The sequence below is a fragment of the Emys orbicularis genome, chromosome 3, assembly GCF_028017835.1.
Source record: "Emys orbicularis isolate rEmyOrb1 chromosome 3, rEmyOrb1.hap1, whole genome shotgun sequence".
NCBI lineage: Eukaryota > Metazoa > Chordata > Testudines > Emydidae > Emys > Emys orbicularis.
In genome coordinates, this window is record NC_088685.1 from 123,705,826 (window position 1) to 123,727,085 (window position 21,260).

The 21,260-nt window shown below is 41.3% G+C and overlaps 1 protein-coding gene across 1 annotated transcript in view; it reads left to right on the forward strand.

Annotated features, from left to right (window-relative positions):
• The window catches only part of IGF2R (insulin like growth factor 2 receptor), an 88,182-nt gene that overhangs the window by 28,420 nt on the left and 38,502 nt on the right, over positions 1 to 21,260 (forward strand). Inside the window, exons 7-21 of the mRNA XM_065400441.1 lie at positions 2,090 to 2,204; positions 4,638 to 4,800; positions 5,022 to 5,202; positions 6,749 to 6,852; positions 7,359 to 7,523; positions 7,889 to 8,029; positions 8,498 to 8,644; positions 9,884 to 10,018; positions 10,580 to 10,730; positions 11,546 to 11,723; positions 12,481 to 12,596; positions 15,989 to 16,151; positions 18,547 to 18,726; positions 19,986 to 20,087; positions 21,016 to 21,117. Coding sequence (XP_065256513.1) covers positions 2,090 to 2,204; positions 4,638 to 4,800; positions 5,022 to 5,202; positions 6,749 to 6,852; positions 7,359 to 7,523; positions 7,889 to 8,029; positions 8,498 to 8,644; positions 9,884 to 10,018; positions 10,580 to 10,730; positions 11,546 to 11,723; positions 12,481 to 12,596; positions 15,989 to 16,151; positions 18,547 to 18,726; positions 19,986 to 20,087; positions 21,016 to 21,117 — 2,143 coding nt within the window. The remainder of the gene's footprint in view (positions 1 to 2,089; positions 2,205 to 4,637; positions 4,801 to 5,021; positions 5,203 to 6,748; positions 6,853 to 7,358; positions 7,524 to 7,888; positions 8,030 to 8,497; positions 8,645 to 9,883; positions 10,019 to 10,579; positions 10,731 to 11,545; positions 11,724 to 12,480; positions 12,597 to 15,988; positions 16,152 to 18,546; positions 18,727 to 19,985; positions 20,088 to 21,015; positions 21,118 to 21,260) is intronic.

Below are 21,260 nucleotides of genomic sequence, written 5' to 3' on the forward strand. Positions count from 1 at the left end.
TTGTATAGGCTGGATCTGCTCAGGAAGTGAATCAGGGTTGTGCAATGAATGAAGCATCTGTAGGACCCCTGCTTCCTTTGTTGCAGACTTTGGAAGGTGTGTAGTGAAATGAGGCAGGGGATTGCAAGAAGATGGTTAAGGTAGTGGAATGCTGCCCTGGAAAACTGGATTCTATCCCTGCCTCTGCCACAGAGTTCCTATGTGATGCTAGGCAAGTCTCTTAAACCAAACTTTTTGCAGGTGGTCACTTATAGTGTGGTGCACACTTTCTGGATGCCTAGCTGGAGACCTTGAAGTCTGATTTGCAGAAGTGCTGAGCGCTCACAGCTGCAGCTAAAGTCAATGGGAGCTGTGCTTTGAGCACAGTACTAAATAATGCGAAGTATTCTGAAAAATCAGGTCCTGTGTGCCCACTTTAAGACTCCTAAAATTAGTGGACACTCTTTTAACTTTAATTTCTCAATGACTCAACTGTAAATTTGGGATAATAGTCCCTCACCTCACAGGGGCTTTGTGAAGATACATTATTTGTGGAACACTTGTTCTATAGTGATGAGCACCTAGAAAAACCCACGAGGAAATTAATAATTTTGTATTCAGAGCATGATTTGAGCAGTGTTCAGTAAATAAAATAACCTGGGGCCACACATCAGACAAGGAAGAAAAAAAGGAGTAGCTCCTCATTAAGTGAGCACCATCCATTCTGCGCACTGAATGAAGCAGGGGTTCTGTGGAAAAAATAGTATGTGAATGTGTGATTAAAGACGGTATAATAATGTGTACGCACAAGGGGACAGATGAATTGGGCCAGCACTAGAGGGGGATGAGACCCACACTTTAAGTGGTTTTCTCTGAGGTTTACTGACGACAGAAGAATGTTGAGACCAGGGAATGTTGGGTTCCATTCCAGCAGACTCAGAAGGGAAGTGAGCTCTAGTGGGCACAGACCCCTCCTGTCACTGTCCTGTCTTCCCCACCCCTGACTTCTCATCCCAGTCCTAGTGTCCCCATCCAGATCCCAGCCTTCCTTACCCTCAACTCCTCACCCAATCTTGCCTTCCCTCTCCACTACTTCCCAGTCTCTCCCGCCCCCTCCCCCCCCCGGACTTTTTGTCCAATCTGTTTTGCCCCTCCCTGCCTGTCTTCCTCCTTGCACAGTCTCCTCCCCTGTGCCCTGGTCTTGTCCTTTTTATATTTGAGTCTGGCACCTTCCTCCTCCATGCTGCCTGGGCACTTGCAGGGTCACTGGGAGCACCTGACATTTTTCTGTTCTCCGTTCTGGTGCCTGTTCTGTCCCTGGCCCACAACAGTCAGGAGTAGTAGTTGCAGGAAAGTGCCATTAAATCCTAGATTGGAGCATGTTCACCGCTGATTTCTCCAAAGCTTCCATCCCCTGAGGTTCTAACAATTCTCTACTGAGCATGTGCAAAACAGCCTTTTCAGAGACTTATAATTGGGTCAAATTTGAGTGGATTTTCACAGGAACAGCAAAAGGCGCATTCCTCCTGCCACAATTTCAAGTTTGTGCTAAAGCTTCTCAGCAAAACATTTGTAAGAACTTTTTGTCTTGCATGTTCAATGTACTGTTCCCTAACCTTGATCTTGGAAATGGCTGAACTGTTTTGGATACAACTTTCCAGAAGTTATCAGCCTGAGGCAGGTACCCGACATGGAAACCTTCAGACCGAATTGTTAAAATTTGGCAAAGTTATAAGCAACTGAAAATGGGGTGTACAATGGGAAGTGTCAAGCTACTTATTTAAGTAGCTTGTCAGTTCTGCCTGTCGTAGTTTTGGGACAAGGGGGAAAATAAGGCTGAAGATTCTTATTGTAACTAAGCAAAAAAGGCAGAATCTCTTTTCTCTCTCTCCCTCCCCCTCCCCCTCTCCCCCGCCTTTGTAAGTCCTCTTTTAAAGATAGAATTTAATATTTTTCAAATGCCTCTCCCAGGGTCTCTGGGTAAATTGCAAGTATCCCACTCTTGGTATTTGCTAGCTAGCTTTCCTGTGTAGTACACTTTGTATTTATTTATAGTTGGAATTTTTTCTGGCTTCCCATTTGTTGTTTGATTGATTTATTTTTTTGTTAGGCTTGTACTGAGTTATGAGAAAACATACAGTGAAGAAGAGAAGCCAAATTTCTGTCTTGGCCATAATCCAGCAGTGACTATTACTTTTGTGTGCCCATCGAAGAGAAGAGGAGAGGTAATTGATCATTAATGCAGTCTAAAAAAGTTTATTCTCAGTTAACCTCTCTGCTTCAGCCTCTATTTTACTGTGAGCAGAAACCTAGTATGTGCTTTCCTGTTGGGGTCATGAAGCTTATTAATGTTTGAGATCCTCAGGTGCAAAGTGTTAATACTCACTACAGTATTAGTGGTTGTGTTTTTTTTTAATAGAATTAAAAAAATTTTCAGCGATAAAACAACTGTAACTAGGACTACAAATTAGAGAAAAGGTGGGTGAGCTCCCAGCTCTGTGTAGCTTGAAAGCTTCTCTCTCTCTCTCACCAACAGACGTTGGTCCAATAAAAGATATTACCTCGCCTGCCTTGTCTCTCTAATATCTTGGGACTAATATGGCTACAACAACACTGCAAAAAAATCATAGGAATACAAATGTCTTGAGGCTCTCTCTTAAAGAATCTCTTCTTACTTTGCGTGACAACTGCTCTCTTCTGAATTTCAAATTGTGTTGAGATCCTTAGAGCCTAGCATTGGGGTGGAAATGGATATCCCTCTCTAGAGTAGATCATTATTCCTAGGCAAGAAGTTCTGCTTGCTAATAAGTACCGTTCTCCAACCTGATTTGTGTGACATGCTTCAAGTCTTTGTTCTGTGTAATTTGGTTCCATTTAAATCTGACCGTTTGTCTTACATCTACTATTGCACCATGCCTTTAGTCCGCAAAATAAGTGTCATGTGCTTTCTTTAAATTATTTCTGATTAGTTTTTAAAGCAGAATCATCCTTGTGCGTTAGATGTCCTATCTGACATAATTGAATGTTATGCAAGAACTGAGAACTTTAACTTATCTAGCAACATCCATTTGTTCCAGCTCACATAGTGGCATGTGATCTTGGCAGCAAGACACTCTTTTAAAACCAGGCTGAAATTAACATTGCTGACACTTTCTCTGCATAACCTGTCACGTTTATGTGTTTTGGACAGATCTTGTTCTAGCCTATTGTCCCTTTCCTGACCTAGATAGCTGCCTACACTTCAGCCAGATCACTCTTTAAAACTGATTTGAATAAAGATTTTTTTCCCCCATTCATTTTAAAATACTCTGCATTTACATAGTGGCCATGATACAGGTAGATTTACTAATTCCACCTTTGCCTTCCCAATCTTCCCATGCCTGGCCAATGTGTTTGTACACTTGAACATTAATTGGGAAGCAAAAATATTAAATGCAGACTTATGAATGAAAATATTTCTTACACGCTTTCTTTCCACTAAAGCACGTTCAGAATTTAAAGTGGTCCGTTCTAACCACATTTTCCTTCTGATTATTAAGTCATTTATAAGGATTTAAGTCTGTCAATTATTGAATTAACGTCATCTTCATCAGGACATACTGATATTCTGATACTGTAAATAAGTTCCCCAGAAGTTTTAACCAGAGGGCAAGTTGGGGAGAGGGAGGCAAGAAGTGAGAACTCTATATAGTTAAAAACCATTTACCAAAGTCCTTTTGTGGGGGGAGGAGAGGGGGTGAATCCTGTGTAACTCAGTGTCTTATTCAGAGAAGTGTCCCCATCCTTTTATTCTTTTGAACTCTTGTCCCCTGTTAACAAGTAGAGAGTAGTGTGAGCATGAGATTTGCAATTATAATTCTGGCTCTGATACAATCTCATGTTGGGCAAGCCATAGTCTATTAGTTGGAATTGCTTTACCCAAAAAAGAGAGTGAGAACTCTGTTTTTCTCCGACACCAGTCTCTCAAGGGTGGTAATGATTAGTGCTTCTAAAGTGCTTTGAAGAAGAAAACTGTTGTTATGAAGTGTTTTTAAAGCTGTAGATAATGTAGCTAACATTGGTAAAAGACTAAGTCAACTCTTAATAGTGATGATTAATTTGCTATAACATTAATAACCTTTCAGGAGTTTAGTCTTGTGCGGTACCTTTATTTTAGACACAAAAAGGACCAACAATTTGGAATCTAGTGCTTAAGGTATGTACCAAGAATCATCGTTAGGCATCTAAATAGGCAACTAGATCGATATTTACCCTAATGTAAGCACTGGATTTGAAAAGGTTGGTCACATTATTTTTTTTGGGGGGGGGGGGGGTGAAGAACAAAGATACTGCACACAAATTTTATATAGATTAAATATACAAATCAAGATGACAAACTTGCATAATATGCGGGAGTCTTTATTCTTTAATTTCTTCTTTAGTCTTCCTTTCTAAAAAAATTTGCTCTTAAATTTCCAAAAGCATGGTCTCACTTTGCTGGAAACTTGACTTTCACCTAAATAGATGAGGAGTGGAATGGTAAGAAGGGGTGTTAGGTATACCTATCTTCCATTTGAAGTTTTTGTGTCAAATAAAAAAAACTTTTAATTTTTATTTTTTATAAAACGCTTTGGTCTTATTTTTATTTACAACTTTAATCGTGTTCATTTCCACATCAGCGCACGGGTCCCAAACTCACTGCCAAGCTCAACTGCCGGTATGAAATTGAATGGGTCACTGAATATGCCTGTCACAGGGATTACTTGGAAAGTAGAAACTGTAGTCTGACCAGTGAACAGCATGATGTCTCCATTGACTTGACACCACTCACTCAACAACCAAGTAAGTTCCTTATTTTTCTTTAACGGAGAAGGGCGTGAATTCCATAGACCAAAACTGGAGCTTGGGATAGCATCCTGCATAGAGCGTTTGGGACTGAAATTCAGTGACACAAATGCTTCTAGTCTTTTATTCCAGTACCTGTTCAGGGTTGTTGCTTTTCTTTGAACCCTTTTAAAGAAAAAGGCTGCCACCTTAATCATTTTCTTTCTCTGTTTCCTTAGGCTATGTCACACCGTACATGGCTAAAGATGAAAAAGAAGAGTATTACTATTACTTAAATATTTGTGGGAAAACCAGTGCAGGCAACTGCAAGGATGACACTGGATATGTTTCATCTTGCCAAGTAAAGTCTCGGAGTAACCAGCAAAAAGTAGCAGGAAAATTTAAGAACCAAACCCTCAGGTTTGTAAAGGCATCTGAGCTACGCCTTCAGATAGGTCGCTGAAAGAGAGAAGGGGTAAACATATGATAGAAACTCTCTGAGACTTGTATATAGAAACTATTTTTGTTTTGTAAAAGGTACAGAATACGGTAGGAGGATGAATAATTAAAGCAATCTCTAACAAATCCATTTGGATTTTGTGAGTTAAAAATCATGGTAATGCTTTGGCAGAGCCATGCTTGCAAGCACTATGGCAGCTGTGCAGCACCAGGGGTGCTAAGATGGTCCACAATAGGCGGGAGTACTAAAAAGTACTTCTCTCCTGTTGATGTCTAGACTTTCTAGCTGCTGCTCTTGAGTTGCCTTACTGAGTTTTGCTGGTAACATTACATCAGAATCCTGTTGGAGCCAGGCCATATAGAGTAATGAACCTGCTAGGGTTTCTTACTACACCTGTACCCCGATATAACGCTGTCCTCGGGAGCCAAAAAATCTTACTGCGTTCTAGGTGAAACTGCATTATATCGAACTTGGTTTGATCCGCCAGAGTGCGCAGCCCCGCCCCCCCGGAGCACTGCTTTACCGCGTTATATCTGAATTCGTGTTATATCGGGTCGCGTTCTATCGGGGTAGAGGTGTATATTGCATGCTTTTGCCAAGTTAAACATATTTGTACTTCCGTCATGTACAATTTGCATTGTTTAGAGTTGCAAACCCATACAGTGAAGCAAGATCTCTACATTAGCATATTCCTTACTGAGGCACCTCTAAGCTAGTCTGGACGCTAGTATTTGCAAAACAGCACTCTTTAGATGATTTGATATATAGGGGGTGCCTCTTAGCCTTGTTGTTCAGAACATACCCTCATAGCTTCTTGACTTTTTCTGGGTGGGACACTCTGAGGAATGACTTTCTCCCCATTCAAGAACAGAAATGCAAATTAACTTTTGCATGAAAATATTTTCATGCCAGCTAGATTAAAAAGTGAAGCTATGTTCTTCCAATAAATGGAATATTGGACACAGAGGAGATCCTAAATGAAAACCATGGTAGTCTTAGAAAAATTTAATTTCTAGTAGAAACATCCAAGAAAAACATTCAGATTTTGTTTAGAAAATGTGTAATTGATGCAGGATGAACTCCCCGTGCCATGTAGATTGATGAGAAGTGGAAACTCAGGCCCTAACTTTTATCTGTGCTTCATGTAGTCCTTTATACCTGTGAAAACTGGTTGTAAAACACTACAAATCAGAAAGGTGTAAATGCACAAGGTGCAAAGCACAAGGTGGCGAATTGGGCCTTAGTGTTAATCTTAATTGGGAAGGTGCATACAACAGAATTTCTCAATTATGGTTGACAAATCCCAGGGAAAAAGCAACTAGAATATTCTCAATTTGATGGAAAACTCAGTTGCTATGCTGAGTAACAATTTCTTCCCCTGGAAGGAATGAAGCAGTTATCAATTGCATGAATTGGGCCTCCATTAGGTGGGACAAATAACATGGTCATGCCTGGTGGTAATGTTTTTCAAAGGTTAACTTAAAGCATTGGGATTTTTTTTATCAGGTACTCTGATGGGGATCTCACGCTAATATACCCAGATGGAGATGCATGCAGCTCTGGCTTTCAACGAATGACTGTCATAAATTTTGAGTGCAATGAGACTGCAGGTGAGCATATGGGTTACAATTACTTTACAGGGCTTTTGTAGCCTCTGTATATGCTTTTGCTATTGAACTAGTGGAACTACTCCCTTGTGTCCAAGAGCCAAGTGGTTATGAGCCAGCATGGTTGTATCTAATTTCTTATCTGTTGGTTAGGGGTAATTCTCTAGTTTAAGTACTTCTGTTGAGAATAATTGCAATGTTATTCTTGACTAATATGGTAAATGCTAAAGAAATTTTCGACCAGCTAGAGGGCACTTATCTTTGGTTTTAAATCACTAACTTTATTTTTAATGTTCAGTCACCAACGGGTCTGTTTCTTCGTTATTATTTTCATGGTCTGCAGTTAATTCTGTGGCTGATGCTGCAATACATCTCGCTGCCTTGGAATTACAGCTTTGTAATGTTTCTGCTGTGACGTGGATGCGAAAGGCTCAAATGCCATTACTAGAATTCCCCTGTACCCCTTAACTTGAAACCCAATTGTCTTCCTGGCTTTCTAACCCTATAAGGTAACGAAGGAAAAGGGGCCCCAGTATTCACTGGGGAGGTGGACTGCACATATTTCTTCACCTGGGATACTAAATACGCCTGTGTTCAGGAGAAGGAAGATCTCCTTTGCAGAGTTGCCGATAAGAAGAAACGATATGATTTGTCACCTCTGATTCGCAGTTCAGGTACAGCAGCAGAAATAAACAACTGTTTTTCTACGAACTATTATTTTCAATTTTTTGTGAAACCATGTGCTATTTTCTTAATTGCCACTTCTCCATTGTGAGCCTCATCTTGGCTTTTTCATAGGTTCTTAATCTTCTCGTTTGAGTGTGTGATATTAGCGTTCAATTTCCTTTCTATGAAAAAAATCTCTGTAATAAAGAATTGAATGCCTTCTAAAGGTGCAGCCTCTATCAGTCTCCACTCAAGGTCACTTTATTTGTAGCTGTGGTTTTTAAACAGCTCTTCATATTGTGGATGTGTTTGGGATCGTAGGTAGTTAGACAAGACTGTGTGTTATATCTAAAATAAAATCTCTTGTTCCCAGAGTCAGCGCAGAATTGGGAAGCTGTGGACAGCAGTCCTGTCGAAGCAGACAAGAAACACTTTTTCATCAATGTCTGTCATAAAGTACTTCAGAAAGGAGCAGCTGTTGTCTGCTCAGAGGATGCAGCTGTTTGCTCTGTTGGTGAGTGCACAATTTTGAAACAAGTGTGGGTGTGGAATATTGCCTATAAAGATAGACAACACTTTGAGACTGATTTTGTAATACTTCAGAGGGTCACAAAAGATGGGTGTGCATGGGGTTGGAGGAGAGAATGGGGATAAAGTGGTGCCTTGTGCCCAAAAAAAGGCCTAGGAAAAACAGCATAAACATACTTGGATTTCTAGTTAAAGAGAAATTGTTCTTGGCTAATATTGTACATTTCACTTTGTTTCCAGGCCTTGTGACAATGCTTTAAGGTGTAAAACAGCAAAATTGCCATAAAATAATCATGCAAAACAGAAATTTCTCAGAACTGGTTTTACCCCCTCCCCCTCCTCGTAATATTTAGATACTGGCTTCCGCTTTTTTCCAGCTCAGGGAAATCACAAAATAGTCATTACTTAAAGTAAGCTTACTATTTTTCTCTTCTCTCCCTCCTCCTCACCGCAGATAAAAATAACAAGCCTAAAAATCTAGGAACGTTCATGTCTTCTCTCAAAAAAGTTGGAGAGAGGATTCAGCTTACTTATTCGAATGGAGACAGCTGTGGGAATAACAAGATGATCAAAACTGTCATAACCCTTGTGTGCAAGCCAGGTGAGAATGTTGACACCCATTTGTTTTCTAAGCTATAATGAAAGATAAAAGTGGAAATGGTTTAAAAACCATTAAAGCCCTTTGGCAAAACCTTTTCTAAAACGCAACTTTTAATGAAATCTGGCAACTTCCGCTAGATCTAGTGACAAAACTGCTAAATTGGCAACACTGGATGGAAGACAGACATGAGGAGGTGGGAGCTGCAGGGGTGGGGAAGGAATCGGATTAACTGTGTGGGAATGAGGAAGATGCCAAGGGGAACTGGGGTTAAGCAGGGAGGAGGGCAAGGGAGAGAACAAGTGGACGCTGGGTTAGGGAGAGAGTAGGGGAGACTTTGGGGATGAGGGCAGAGGGATATTGCGGCTAGGGTCATGGTCGAGACTGGGACGGAGGGCGCAGGGATATTGGTTGTCAGGGAAGAATAGGTAACTGGTGGTGGGAGGGCTCCGGGAGTTGTGGTCAGCAGGAGGAGTGGCAGTGGAGGGAGCCCGGACAGCAGGCAAGTGGGCTCTGTGCAGGTTGGCTGAAGGGTCCCTGCTCCCTCAGAGGGGATCTGTGTGGCTCTTCCGGTGGGGAGGCAGCGCTGGGCTGCTCCTGGCAACTGGCCTTCGAGAGCTTGGCTGCAGGGCATTTGTCCAGGATGGGCTCTGCAGTGCAGCCCTTATCCTCCCCACTCAGGGGTTTTCTGTATCTGGAGGGGCAGATCCTGGTGTGAGGGGCTCAGGCGGGCTGGAAGGTGCCTAGTGCGAGTCAAAGGAGAGATGGAGGCTGAGCAGGGTCTGAACTCTGGGGTGGGAGGGGGTCCTCCTGACCCCAGAAGTTCTAAGGCCCAGGCAGAGGGGTTGCAGAGTGAATGTCCCACCCCCTGCAGTGGTGGCACCCTTTATACACACAGCTTTGACTCCTTACTACTTTTCCCTATAACAGACTTGTATCATGTCCATGTATCCTAGATTTAGCAAAGAAGAAATAGGATTACAACTTAAAACAAGTTATGCGGGGGAGAATCTTTAATCCAGTGTTGTTTTGAAGAGGTGTTGTAAGTCATGGGGATATATTGTCAAAAAAAAAAGTACCCTTTTTAATTTGCCAGCTTCTGCATTCAATGGGAATAGGGAACTGATAGCTCAGCCATCTGAGGTTTGTCTGTTTCAGGCTATTTGCTACTAAGCTTGGCAGAAGGGGCTTGAAAACCAATGACAATTCAGCTCCATACTGTCCCTCTTTTTTTTATGCCAGGTGACCTAGAAAGTGCTCCTGTCTTTAACTTGGAGAGTGATGAGTGTTTGTATGTGTTTGAGTGGTATACAGCTGCTGCCTGTGTCCTGTCTAAAACTGAAGGAGACAACTGCAGAGTCTCGGATGCTCAGGCAGGTATGTACCCAACTCCCACAGAGGATGGATTTGAGGGTTTTGTTAGTGGAGAAATCTCAAGCTTATGTGGACTTTCATATTTGACAACCTATTCCACATTTAATCGTGTGTTATTTTAAAATACATAAAATGATTATCTGAGGTATGTATATTCACTCTTGCATTTGAAGCTTGAGCTACGAAACTAGGCATGTGGAAATGGCTGTTAGGTGCATGACTAGCTATATGCACCTGCAAATCCACTTGCTTTTGCAATCATACATTTAATTTAGCCAGGCATCTTCATTCTTGAAGGTAGTAAAATGTACTTGACAGTTGTACAAAAGCAATAACAAGAGTTCTTAACAGAGTATTTAGATTAGATGAAAAGACCTGTAAAATGTAAAAGAGCATCTGCTTTAGTCAAATGACACCTGTATTTATCTACTTGGTTTAGAAAATAAAGTATAGTTGTCTTGACTATAGGCCAAGAGCTTTCAGAAAGATGAGAAAAGGAAAAAAATTGAAAACAAATCTGAATATACTGAACAAGTGTGGTGTTTTTCATTTGCTTGTCACTAGGGTTTTCTTTTGACTTGTCACCTTTAACCAAGAAAAGCGGCAGCTATGTCGTTAACACAATCGATTATGATTTCTACATAAATATTTGTAGCAGTGTGCCAGAGGACCGTTGTCAGCCAAAATCAGCAGCAGCATGTCAAGTAGCAAAAAGGCAAGTATCGTCAGTCTCATGTAATCTCTAGTACTTGGTCAGTTGTTGTACATAGTGCATTAGGTGCCTGTCTCTAGATGTGGTCATGCAGTAACTAGCTTGCTGAAGTTAATTATGAAGTCCTGTAATTCTTTCAAACTTACTGGTAAAGGAGCTCTAAGCCATATGTAAAAATGTCTCATTTCACAGCTCCCACTTGATGGCGGGGTGGGGGGGGAGAACCCTTGGAGATTTTAGTTATGAGAGTTGTACTTTAATTTCACTTAAAGAGCAGTTCTGTTCTGAAAAGTGATTGTAAAAATAGCACTTTATTGTTCAATAACTGTTTCAATGGACCAAATTCTGTCCTCACAGAAAATGGGTAGGTTGGATAGGTGTGACCGAGGCCAGAATTTGGCTTGTAGAGTGGTTATGTATGTGTTTTGTGAGAGCCCAGTTATGCTGCTAGATTCTAGGTTCAGTTTGCAGGGCTAAAAGTTGGATAAAATCATCCCCTCTACTTGTAAATGGAGAGGAGTTGCTCTGGAAGCCATAAAGATACAATAAACCTGGATCCCCTCCCCCCATGCCATATATAGTCACTTTCAAAGAAGAACTCCACTTCAAAGAATAAGGGTATTACTCTCTATGTACTAATGCGGCTCAAAACTAGCGTTTTGAAAACTTGGTTTCCCTCCAAGGCTTGTTAAATTTACATCAGTTATTTACTCTGTGTGGGTGCACATGCCCTAGCTTTTAAGTGGTGACTTATGAGTTCAGTTAGCATTTGATTTAAATAAATTCTTTTCAAGCTATGTGTGTTTTTGCCTTTTTAGCAAGGATCATACCTGGAGTCTAGGAGAACCCAGTTCCAAACTTTCCTATTACGATGGAATGATTCAATTGACCTACAAAAATGGTACAACCTACAACAATGAGAAGAAAACACAGCGATCTACCCTTATAACTTTCCTTTGTGATTATGAAGCTGGAATAGGTCAGCCTGAATACCAGGTAAGAACTTCCAAATGACCAAGAGGGCGTGGGCGGAAACCCCTAAATTTCAAGGATCTCGGATTCTCAGCTGCATTGTCTGTGTGAAACCTGTGTAAAACAAAGGAGAGTCAAACTCCCAGCAGCTGCAGCGGGGATTCTGATAAAAGGCATTTTGAATTATTATTGCAGAGCATCTGCCTCTGGTTACAGTCATAACCTTAAGAGCTGCAAAAGCTTTGTCTGGCATTCTGAGCAACAGCAGGGTGTTTGCCCTGATCTGGCTAATTTCCATCTTGAATAAATACGTTCTGCTTCTGTGCCAAACAACTGTGGTTATTGGAGCCGCACCCATACCTTATATTCTTCTGTAGTTTCCTTTTGGATAACCGTATAGTTGGCCATTGTGCAGCTGAGGAGGCTGCATCCCAGTGACTGAAGCTACATGCAGGAGCAACTTGTTAAAGTGCTGTGGAATCCTGTGGCGTGAAAGATGCTAAATGAATGAAGAGATTAAGTTTTGATAACTGAACTGGGGAAAAATACACAATTGAGAGGATGACAACAGACAGGAGAGCTACAGAAATCAGCAAGCTGTGGATCCCGAATTTTTGTATCCTAAGAGAGCATAGGTTGGATATTCCCCATGTATAAGGGAACAGGCCCATTTTACCCAAGTTAAAAGGCATATCAGTTCATAATATTCTTAGAAGCCATACTGTTGTGACCTATTCTGCAGTCTGTTTGTGACTGTCTTCCTATGATTCTGGTAACTTAGGTAGAAGACAATTACACATACAACTTTAAATGGTACACTAAATATGCCTGTCCAGAGATGCCATTGGAATGTGTTGTGACTGATCCCAAAACCATGGAACAATACGATTTATCAAGGTAAGAGAGAAGTAAATAGATTCGTAACTGAAGAACAAAACCTGCATGTAAAAACAAATGTTCTATCTAGCGAAGTCTCACTGTAAATTAATTTGGTGTCTGCTGCATAGACAACGTTAGAAACCAGTGATCATTCTTGACAATCTTGAATTGTAAAGGATTAGCAAAAATGAAGGAAAAAGCATATCCCTTTTTTTTTAGGAGGCACACTGCTGTGCCTGTCAGAGTTGTAAATTGATTAGTGTCCTGCATTGTGTTTTGTTTGGCTGGCTTTGATAGCAAAAATGGTTGTGCAATCAGAATCTTAGTATCAGAGGGGTAGCCGTGTTAGTCTGGATCTGTAAAAAGCAACAGAGTCTCCTGTGGCACCTTAAAGACTAACAGATGTATTGGAGCATAAGCTTTCGTGGGTGAATACCCACTTCGTCAGACGCATGTAATGGAAATTTCCAGAGGCAGGTATAAATATGCAGGCAAGAATCCGTCTGGAGATAATGAGGTTAGTTCAATCAGGGAGGGTGAGGTCCTCTGCTAGCAGTTGAGGTGTGAACACCAAGGGAGGAGAAACTGCTTTTGTAGTTTGGCTAGCCATTCACAGTCTTTGTTTAATCCTGATCTGATGGTGTCAAATTTGCAAATGAACTGAAGCTCAGCAGTTTCTCTTTGGAGTCTGGTCCTGAAGTTTTTTTGCTGTAAGGTGGCTACCTTTACATCTGCTATTGTGTGGCCAGGGAGGTGGAAGTGTTCTCCTACAGGTTTTTGTATATTGCCATTCCTGATATCTGACTTGTGTCCATTTATCCTTTTACGTAGTGACTGTCCAGTTTGGCCAGTGTACATAGCAGAAGGGCATTGCTGGCACATGATGGCATATATAACATTGGTGGACGTGCAGGTGAATGAACCGGTGATGTTGTAGCTGAATTGGTTAGGTCCTGTGATGGTGTTGCTGGTGTAGATATGTGGGCAGAGTTGGCATCGAGGTTGGTTGCATGGATTGGTTTCTGAGTTAGAGTTGTTATGGTGCGGTGTGTGGTTGCTGGTGAGAATATGTTTAAGGTTGGCGGGTTGTCTGTGGGCGAGGACTGGCCTGCCTCCCAAGGTCTGTGAAAGTGAGGGATCATTGTCCAGGATGGGTTGTAGATCACTGATGTTGCGTTGGAGAGGTTTAAACTGAGGACTATAGGTGATGGCCAGTGGAGTTCTGTTGGTTTCTTTCTTGGGCTTGTCTTGTAGCAGGAGGCTTCTGGGTACACGTCTGGCTCTGTTGATTTGTTTCCTTATTTCCTTGTCTGGATATCGTAGTTTTGAGAATGCTTGGTGAAGATCTTGTAGGTGTTGGTCTCTGTCTGAGGGGTTGGAGCAGATGTGGTTGTACCTCAGTGCTTGGCTGTAGACGATGGATCGTGTGGTGTGTCCGGGGTGGAAACTGGAGGCATGAAGGTAGGCATAGCGGTCGGTGGGTTTTCAGTATAGGGTGGTGTTAATGTGACCATCACTTATTTGTACTGTGGTGTCTAGGAAGTGGACCTTCCGTGTAGATTGGTCCAGGCTGAGGTTGATGGTGGGGTGGAAGCTGTTGAAATCGTGGTGGAATCCTTCCAGAGTCTCCTTCCCATGGGTCCAGATGATGAAGATGTCATCAATGTAGCGTAGGTAGAGAAGGGGCATGAGTGGATGAGAGCTGAGGAAGCGTTGTTCCAGGTCAGCCGTAAAAATGTTGGCATATTGTGGGGCCATGCGGGTGCCCATGGCGGTGCCACTGGTCTGGAGGTATATATTGTCACCAAACTTGAAATAATTGTGCATGAGGATAAAGTCTCAGAGCTCAGCAACAAGTTGTGCTGTGTCATCATCAGGGATACTGTTCCTGACAGCTTGTATTCCATCGGTGTGTGGGATGTTTGTGTAGAGAGCCTCCGCATCCATGGTGGCTAGGATGGTGTTTTCTGGGAGATCACCAATGCATTGTAGTTTTCTCAGGAAATCAGTGGTGTCACGGAGATAGCTGGGAGTGCTGGTGGCATAGGGTCTGAGCAGAGAGTCCACATATCCGGATAGTCCTTCAGTGAGTGTGCCAATTCCAGAGATGATGGGGCATCCAGGATTTCCAGGTTTGTGGATCTTGGGTAGTAGATAGAATAACCCCGGTCGGGGCTCTAAGGGTATGTTGATTTGTTCCTGTGTTAGTGTAGGGAGTGTCCTGAGTAGATGGTGCAGTTTCTTAGTATATTCCTCAGTGGGATCTGAGGAAAGTGGCCTGTAGAATTTGGTATTGGAGAGTTGTCTGGCAGCCTCCTTCTGGTAGTCAGACCTGTTCATGATGACAATAGCACCTCCTTTATCAGCCTCTTTGATTATAATGTCAGGGTTGTTTCTGAGGCTGTGGATGGCATTGCGTTCTGCATGACTTTGCTTATGAGGCAAGCGATGTTGTTTTGCCATAATTTCTGCCTGTGTACGTCGGCGGAAGCATTCTATATATAGGTCCAGACTGTCATTTCGACCCTCAGGAGGAGTCCATGTGGAGTTCTTTTTCCTGTGTTGGTGGGAGGGTATCTGTGTATCAGTGCACTGTTCAGTGTTATCTTGAAAGTATTCTTTGAGTCGGAGGCGGTGAAAGTAGGCTTCCAGATCATCGCAGAACTGTATCATGTTCGTGTGGGTGCTGGGGCAAAAAGAGTCCCTGAGATAGGACAGACGCTTCTGCTGGGTTGAGTGTGTAGCTGGATAAATTGACAATATTGCTGGGTGAATTAGGGGTACCACTGTTGTGGCCCCATGTGGCAGGTAGGATTTTAGACAGCTTACGGTCCTTTTTCCTTTGTAGAGAGGTGAAGTGTGTAATGTAGATCTCCTGTCTTATTTTAGTAAAGTCCATTTGTGTGGAGGGTTGGTTATTTATGAAAGTCTCCAGGTTGGAGAGCTCTTTTTTGATGTTTTCCTGTTTGCTGTATAGGATGCTGATCAGGTGGTTCCTCAGTTTCTTTGATAGTGTATGGCATAATCTCTCACTGTGGTCTGTGCAGTATGTAGATAGCAATGGATTTTTCACCTTCAGTCCATTTGGTATGAAATCCGAACTTTGTCTCTCTTTGTTTTGTAGTCTGCAAACAAACACAGAAAGTGCAGTTAACTTTTAAGAAACATTCTGCAGCCAAACATTTACAACTTTAGTACCTTGTTTACTTCTGATTGTTGCAATGATAATAGCAAATAAGGGAGAACCCTGTATTTGCTGCTTCTGAAATAGTTGTTGCATGGGTTTTTGAAGAATGGATTTTGCTTGCCTCTTGCCTCTTCACAAATTATAATCGCTCTAGTTCTCTCCATTTCTAAGAGGAATGTGTATTGTAATTTAAGAATATAAATATTTCATTTTGGCAATTCAGTTTATCAAAATCCGAAGACAGAGGTGAAAACTGGTATGCCATGGACAACTCTGAACCAAATGAGCGCAGGAAGTATTACATAAATGTCTGCCGCCCTCTGGTTCCTGTTCCAGGGTGTGATCGATATGCTTCAGGGTGTCAGATGAAGTTTGAAAAAGATCAAGTGAGTATCACTTCCACCCCAGCACCAAAAGTTAGTGCATCAAATGTTGTATATAGATCAAAGATCCATTTTAAGTGCCTTCTGACTGTAGGAGGGTAAAAATAATGGCCTGTGGGACCATAAGCATTGGCACAATCACTAGCAGGTCTTTCAGTAGGACTCTGATTTGTAGTTTAGTAGCTCTAGTAGTTAAGGGTCAAACTTGCCCTCACAAACCTGTAAATCTGGAGTAATGCCAAATTTACTCAAGAGCAAAATTCTACCTTCCTTTAAACCACACAGTCACCTGAGGGCCGGCGTACTATAACCGTCAGTCTCCCATTCCTGTCGCTCCTCAGTCACTTACCTTTCCTTGTGCACCTTATTGATTTGCAGCCAAAATCTACAATACATATTGTGGGGGTGGATAGCCTTATGCCTTAAACAAAGGGCATACACAGTAGGTCAAGAAACTCTGGCCTCTTTCTTCCTCTTCTCTGGGGGCAGAATCTCAAAATTCCCCCCCATAATCTAAATCTCACAGGCTTTTGTAAGTAGGAGCCTATGAGATTTTGGTCCACTCTTAAACGCTTCAGTTTATTTAACCAAATAATAATAATAATAATAATAATAATAATAAAAAAAAAAGGATGGGGAGCCTGGTGCTGGTGTGGAGACAGTGCAGCCAGTGTCACAGACGAGTCTCCTGAGCGTGTGTTCCTGCAATCCACTGCAGGAACAAACAGCAACAGCAGGAACATACCAGGAAGAGTGAGGGGAGGTCCCCATCCACAAATTTGTCAATCACCCTCCTGCTTCCTGTTAAACTGTCAAATTTAACAGATTTCTGCTTCACATCTGCATTGTGAAGCAATTAACATGCCACAGAGCTTATACCCACTCTGGTGCAAGTTCTCCTACACAAACTGAGAGCCTCTTAAAATACTTTAACATGCTATTCACTCATCCACATCCTCTGGTCTTATTTTGTACATTAGAGTGAACTGTGGTAGAGAAGGGTGTGAGAGTAAAAGCAAACCACAGCCTCTCCTTGTGAGCAGTTTCCTGGCGACCTGGGCTCTGATACTGCTGTTTTTTTTGTTTGTTTGTTGGTTTTGGTTTTTTTTTTTGTTTTGTTAGCTTTTTCCTGGGTAGACATACCTTAGTCTCTTTGTGCCTAAGTTCCCCACCTGGGAATGGGGAGAACTTCCTAAGTCACAGGGGTGTAGACCATAAAATCCGTGACTGATTGTGAGGTGCTCAAATTTGATGGTGATGAGGGCAATATAAGTACCTAGATTGAGTGGGGGAAGATTTTGTTTAGCTGTACATCTGGAAAAATTAATGTTTCATCAGTGTTTCTCTGCAAGACCCTGTCTATGACTGATGGAGACAGATGGAATTCCTTTTGTGATCTCATGACTTAAAAACTACTTTCTCACAAGAGCTGCATTCGTTCTCTGTAGTTCTAAGAGTAAGAAATGGACACGGTCAGCTAAATCAGTAATCTATCCATTTCCAGAGCCTCACATTTGGATTTGCCTTGGTTTGCAAATGGAAATGAGTTTGGTAGTTAGTGCCCCCTGGTTGGTGGATGATTGTTCCCATCAGTCATCATACACAATTGGCAATCTCTATGCGGTGTGAGTCGGTTAGTAGAAACACCCTTGCTGCTTTGCGTCAAGATGGAGATACAGTAAGGAAACCTGCATCATAATCCATTATCAGCCATTCACTTCCCTGGACATCAGAACTGCAGAGGATTGTTATTGTTGGCCCTGATGACATATTGCATACCCAAAAATCTACTTTGGCTCTATCCTATGGAAACCTAGTGTGTCACTTGTTGGAAATGCCCTAATGTCCATGACTGCTTGGTCTCTCACAAGAGCAGTACAAACTGCAGAAGCATCAAATGTGAGATGAACGCTTTTACAAACTCTCTCTAAATCAGTGGCACCCAAATTCTGAGTCATGTACAATCCTTCTTAAAAGCTTGTTCAGTCTATTTACTTCACCACATCAAGTTCATGTGTGACAAGTGGTACACGTACCACAGTTTGGGAACCCCCCTACTCTAAATCTTTTTGCTGAGCTGTAATTAGCTGCCAAACAGGGATTGTTGCCTCTAAAGGATTTGGGTAGCCTCTTCGACACCTTCCTGTAAACCAATATTATAGATAGAATTGATCTTGCTTTGATGGGATAATTTGAGGGATGGGGGAAGGTAGATTTCTTAACCTCTCAGTTGCTGTTTCACAATTAACTGCATCTTTAAAAAAAGGATATTACGGAATGTCACTTTGGCACAGCAAAGAACTCTGGGTATAGCTGAAAAGAGGAAGCTTGATTTTAGTTTGTTTATTTTTGAGAAGCAAGCGCTATTTCATTGACATCCTCTTTTCCTTCATTATAGGGTTCCTTTTCTGAAACCACTTCCATTAGTAACCTGGGGATTGCTAGCAAAGGCCTAGTAATTGAAGGACTTGGTCGAGTCCTCCTAACCTACACAAATGGTTCTGTGTGCATCAATGCTGATGGGAAGAGGACCTCCTATACAACCATAATCCATTTTACCTGCTCCAAGCGCACTCTTGTAAGGATGGAAACGCTTTTGGTAGTCTGCTCATTGTATTAATGTTCTCTGAGGCTTTGTATGGGGCGCAGAAGCAGTGTCATACTGGAGATCTGTTGAAGACTGAATAGTGATTTTTCCCCCCCCCCCCCTCCCTCCACCAATCACTGTAGTGCTTCAGCGATGTATCTAGAGTTGACTTACAATAGGTCTTGTTTGTTAACCAAATTTAAAAAAAAAACAACTAACAATTGAGAAGTTAATGGTCTGATCTGGAGGCCATATTTAAGACTGGCTCTCATATGACCCTAAACGCATGAGTATTTACACACATAACTCTACTGGTCTTAAATTATACATACATATTGCAAGTTCTCTAATGTGACCATAGGAAGAGGATAGATCCAAAATGAGGAAACCTATGTACTTTATAAGGCAACCAGATTTAACAGTTTCACTGTCTCTCTATGCTTGGTCATAAATGTATAACTGTTTCCCATTTGTTTATATCAAAACTACAATTACCTAACTCCACATAAGCAAGGGAATTCAGATTTAAGGTAGAAAGCCTGGAATAATACTTGTTCTAGGTTTGTTCCTGCTGCACCCTAAGTGTTTGAAATATTGCATGACTCTGAGATCAGTGCATAACATTATCATGCTCAGAATCTTAGTACAAAGAACATAGTGCTAAAATCCACACAAATATATCCTTACTCTGCACTGCTTTGCTTTTGTGGGTAAGGTTGGACCTATAACACTCGATCACCGTAAACTTCTGAATATTTCTTATCTGAAATAGTTAAACTAACCCTCTAGTGCTTCATGGCCCTATTTACTCAATATTCCATAACAGTAACTGCTTGCTTACCATAATGGACTATGTGCCAAGTCCTGAAATTTATGAAAAACACAATTTTAATTGGCTTAGATAAGTGTATAAGTAGGACTTTTTTTTTTTTTTTTTTTTGGTTAATGCGGGTCTTTAATACAATTAACTATTCAGTCTAAGCTGTTTGATTTGGTGTAGGCACCCTACATACTGAAAGTCTTGAACTCTTGGCAGGGGAAAAAGTACCACAAAGTGCATGTGCAGTAACGTTTTTCTTTTTCTTTTTCTTTTGAGCCAGATTCTTAATCAACTGAGAATTTGCCCCTGAACTCTTATTAAAATAGCAAATTGCCAAGAATTAGTAGTTTTGACATAAGATGAAACACAGATGCACTTGAAATTAGTCTTTTTAATTTTATGTTGTTCTCTTTGCTATTTGAATTTTCAGAATAGCAGCCCCAGGTTTATTGATAATCGAGAATGTGTTGTCACCTTTCTGTGGGAAACGGAAGCTGCTTGTCCAGTCACAACAACAAAAGATGAAACTCAGGTGAGAGTGGGGAGGGCTATTTTGTAGCCATTAAAAATTGTTCTTCGTGCTCTGTGCTTCTTGTTGTCCCTTTTCCTCACATTGGTAAAACTAGTTTTGCAGGAGACAAAGTAGTTTTTAAAGTTAATCCAGAGCTACTGAAAGGGGCCAGACTTAGAATACTCATGAGTGAAGTCCTCTGTTAAGTGATCAATAGAGCAGGTACATCATGAGAAGCAGTAAGGCAATTTTCCCAAATGGCCCTACTAATATACTAGAATGTCGACCTAGAAAAACCACTTACTTGCTATGATCATTGAATTGTTTGCTCCCCTACGGAGACCACCAACTGTATTATATCTGTCTAGGGATTTATGCTCCGCTCATCACAGCTGTATCTGGATTTGTAAATACCTGTAGGGAGATCAGACTGATTTCACACTGGCAATTGAATAACCCTCAGATTTTTATGCACATCCTGGATTGGATCTAAATTAGTGGCCATGTTGCAAAACATCTGCATGTCCTTTTATAATTTCATTGATGCGTTCTCTTCTCCCTCATTTAGTTCTCCTTAGTTGACTTTTCAGACTTGCTTTATAGAGCATTATGTTCAGTTGTACCAATATACCAGTGGTGCATGCTTTCTTGGGTAGCTTCACAAACTGTAAACGGGCAGCTGTTCTTGCACCGCACTAAAGAATACAAATGTGTTACTGCTACTAGAGTCAGTCTAAATTAAATCTCAGTAAGCCCTTGCCCAAATTACGTTGTGCCCATCCTGGTCATTAAACATATATTTGTAAAGGTTAAATTTTTTTAAAGCTAAGTATGTAACTTCTCTTTAAAAATAAATAAATAAAAAAAATTCCAAGTTTATCTGCAGGTCCCTTCTTAAAATAACTAACCTCTTTCTTCCCCTCTCAACCCCACCTAATTTTTTTTTCAGTCCTGCTCTGTAAGAGATCCAAACAGTGGCTTTTTGTTCAACATGCAACCACTATCTTCAGAAAAAGGCTATATAACCAGTGGAATTGGGAAGAAATTTATGGTACTTTTTAATTTTTTATTTATTTATATATTTTTTTAAATATACAAACTGCAGCTAGCCAAAGCTGCGTTCATGCCTTCTGGTCTTAGTTGGTAAAGTGGAAAGTTTGACTACTGATCCTATCCTTTGTGCCAGTATCCTTA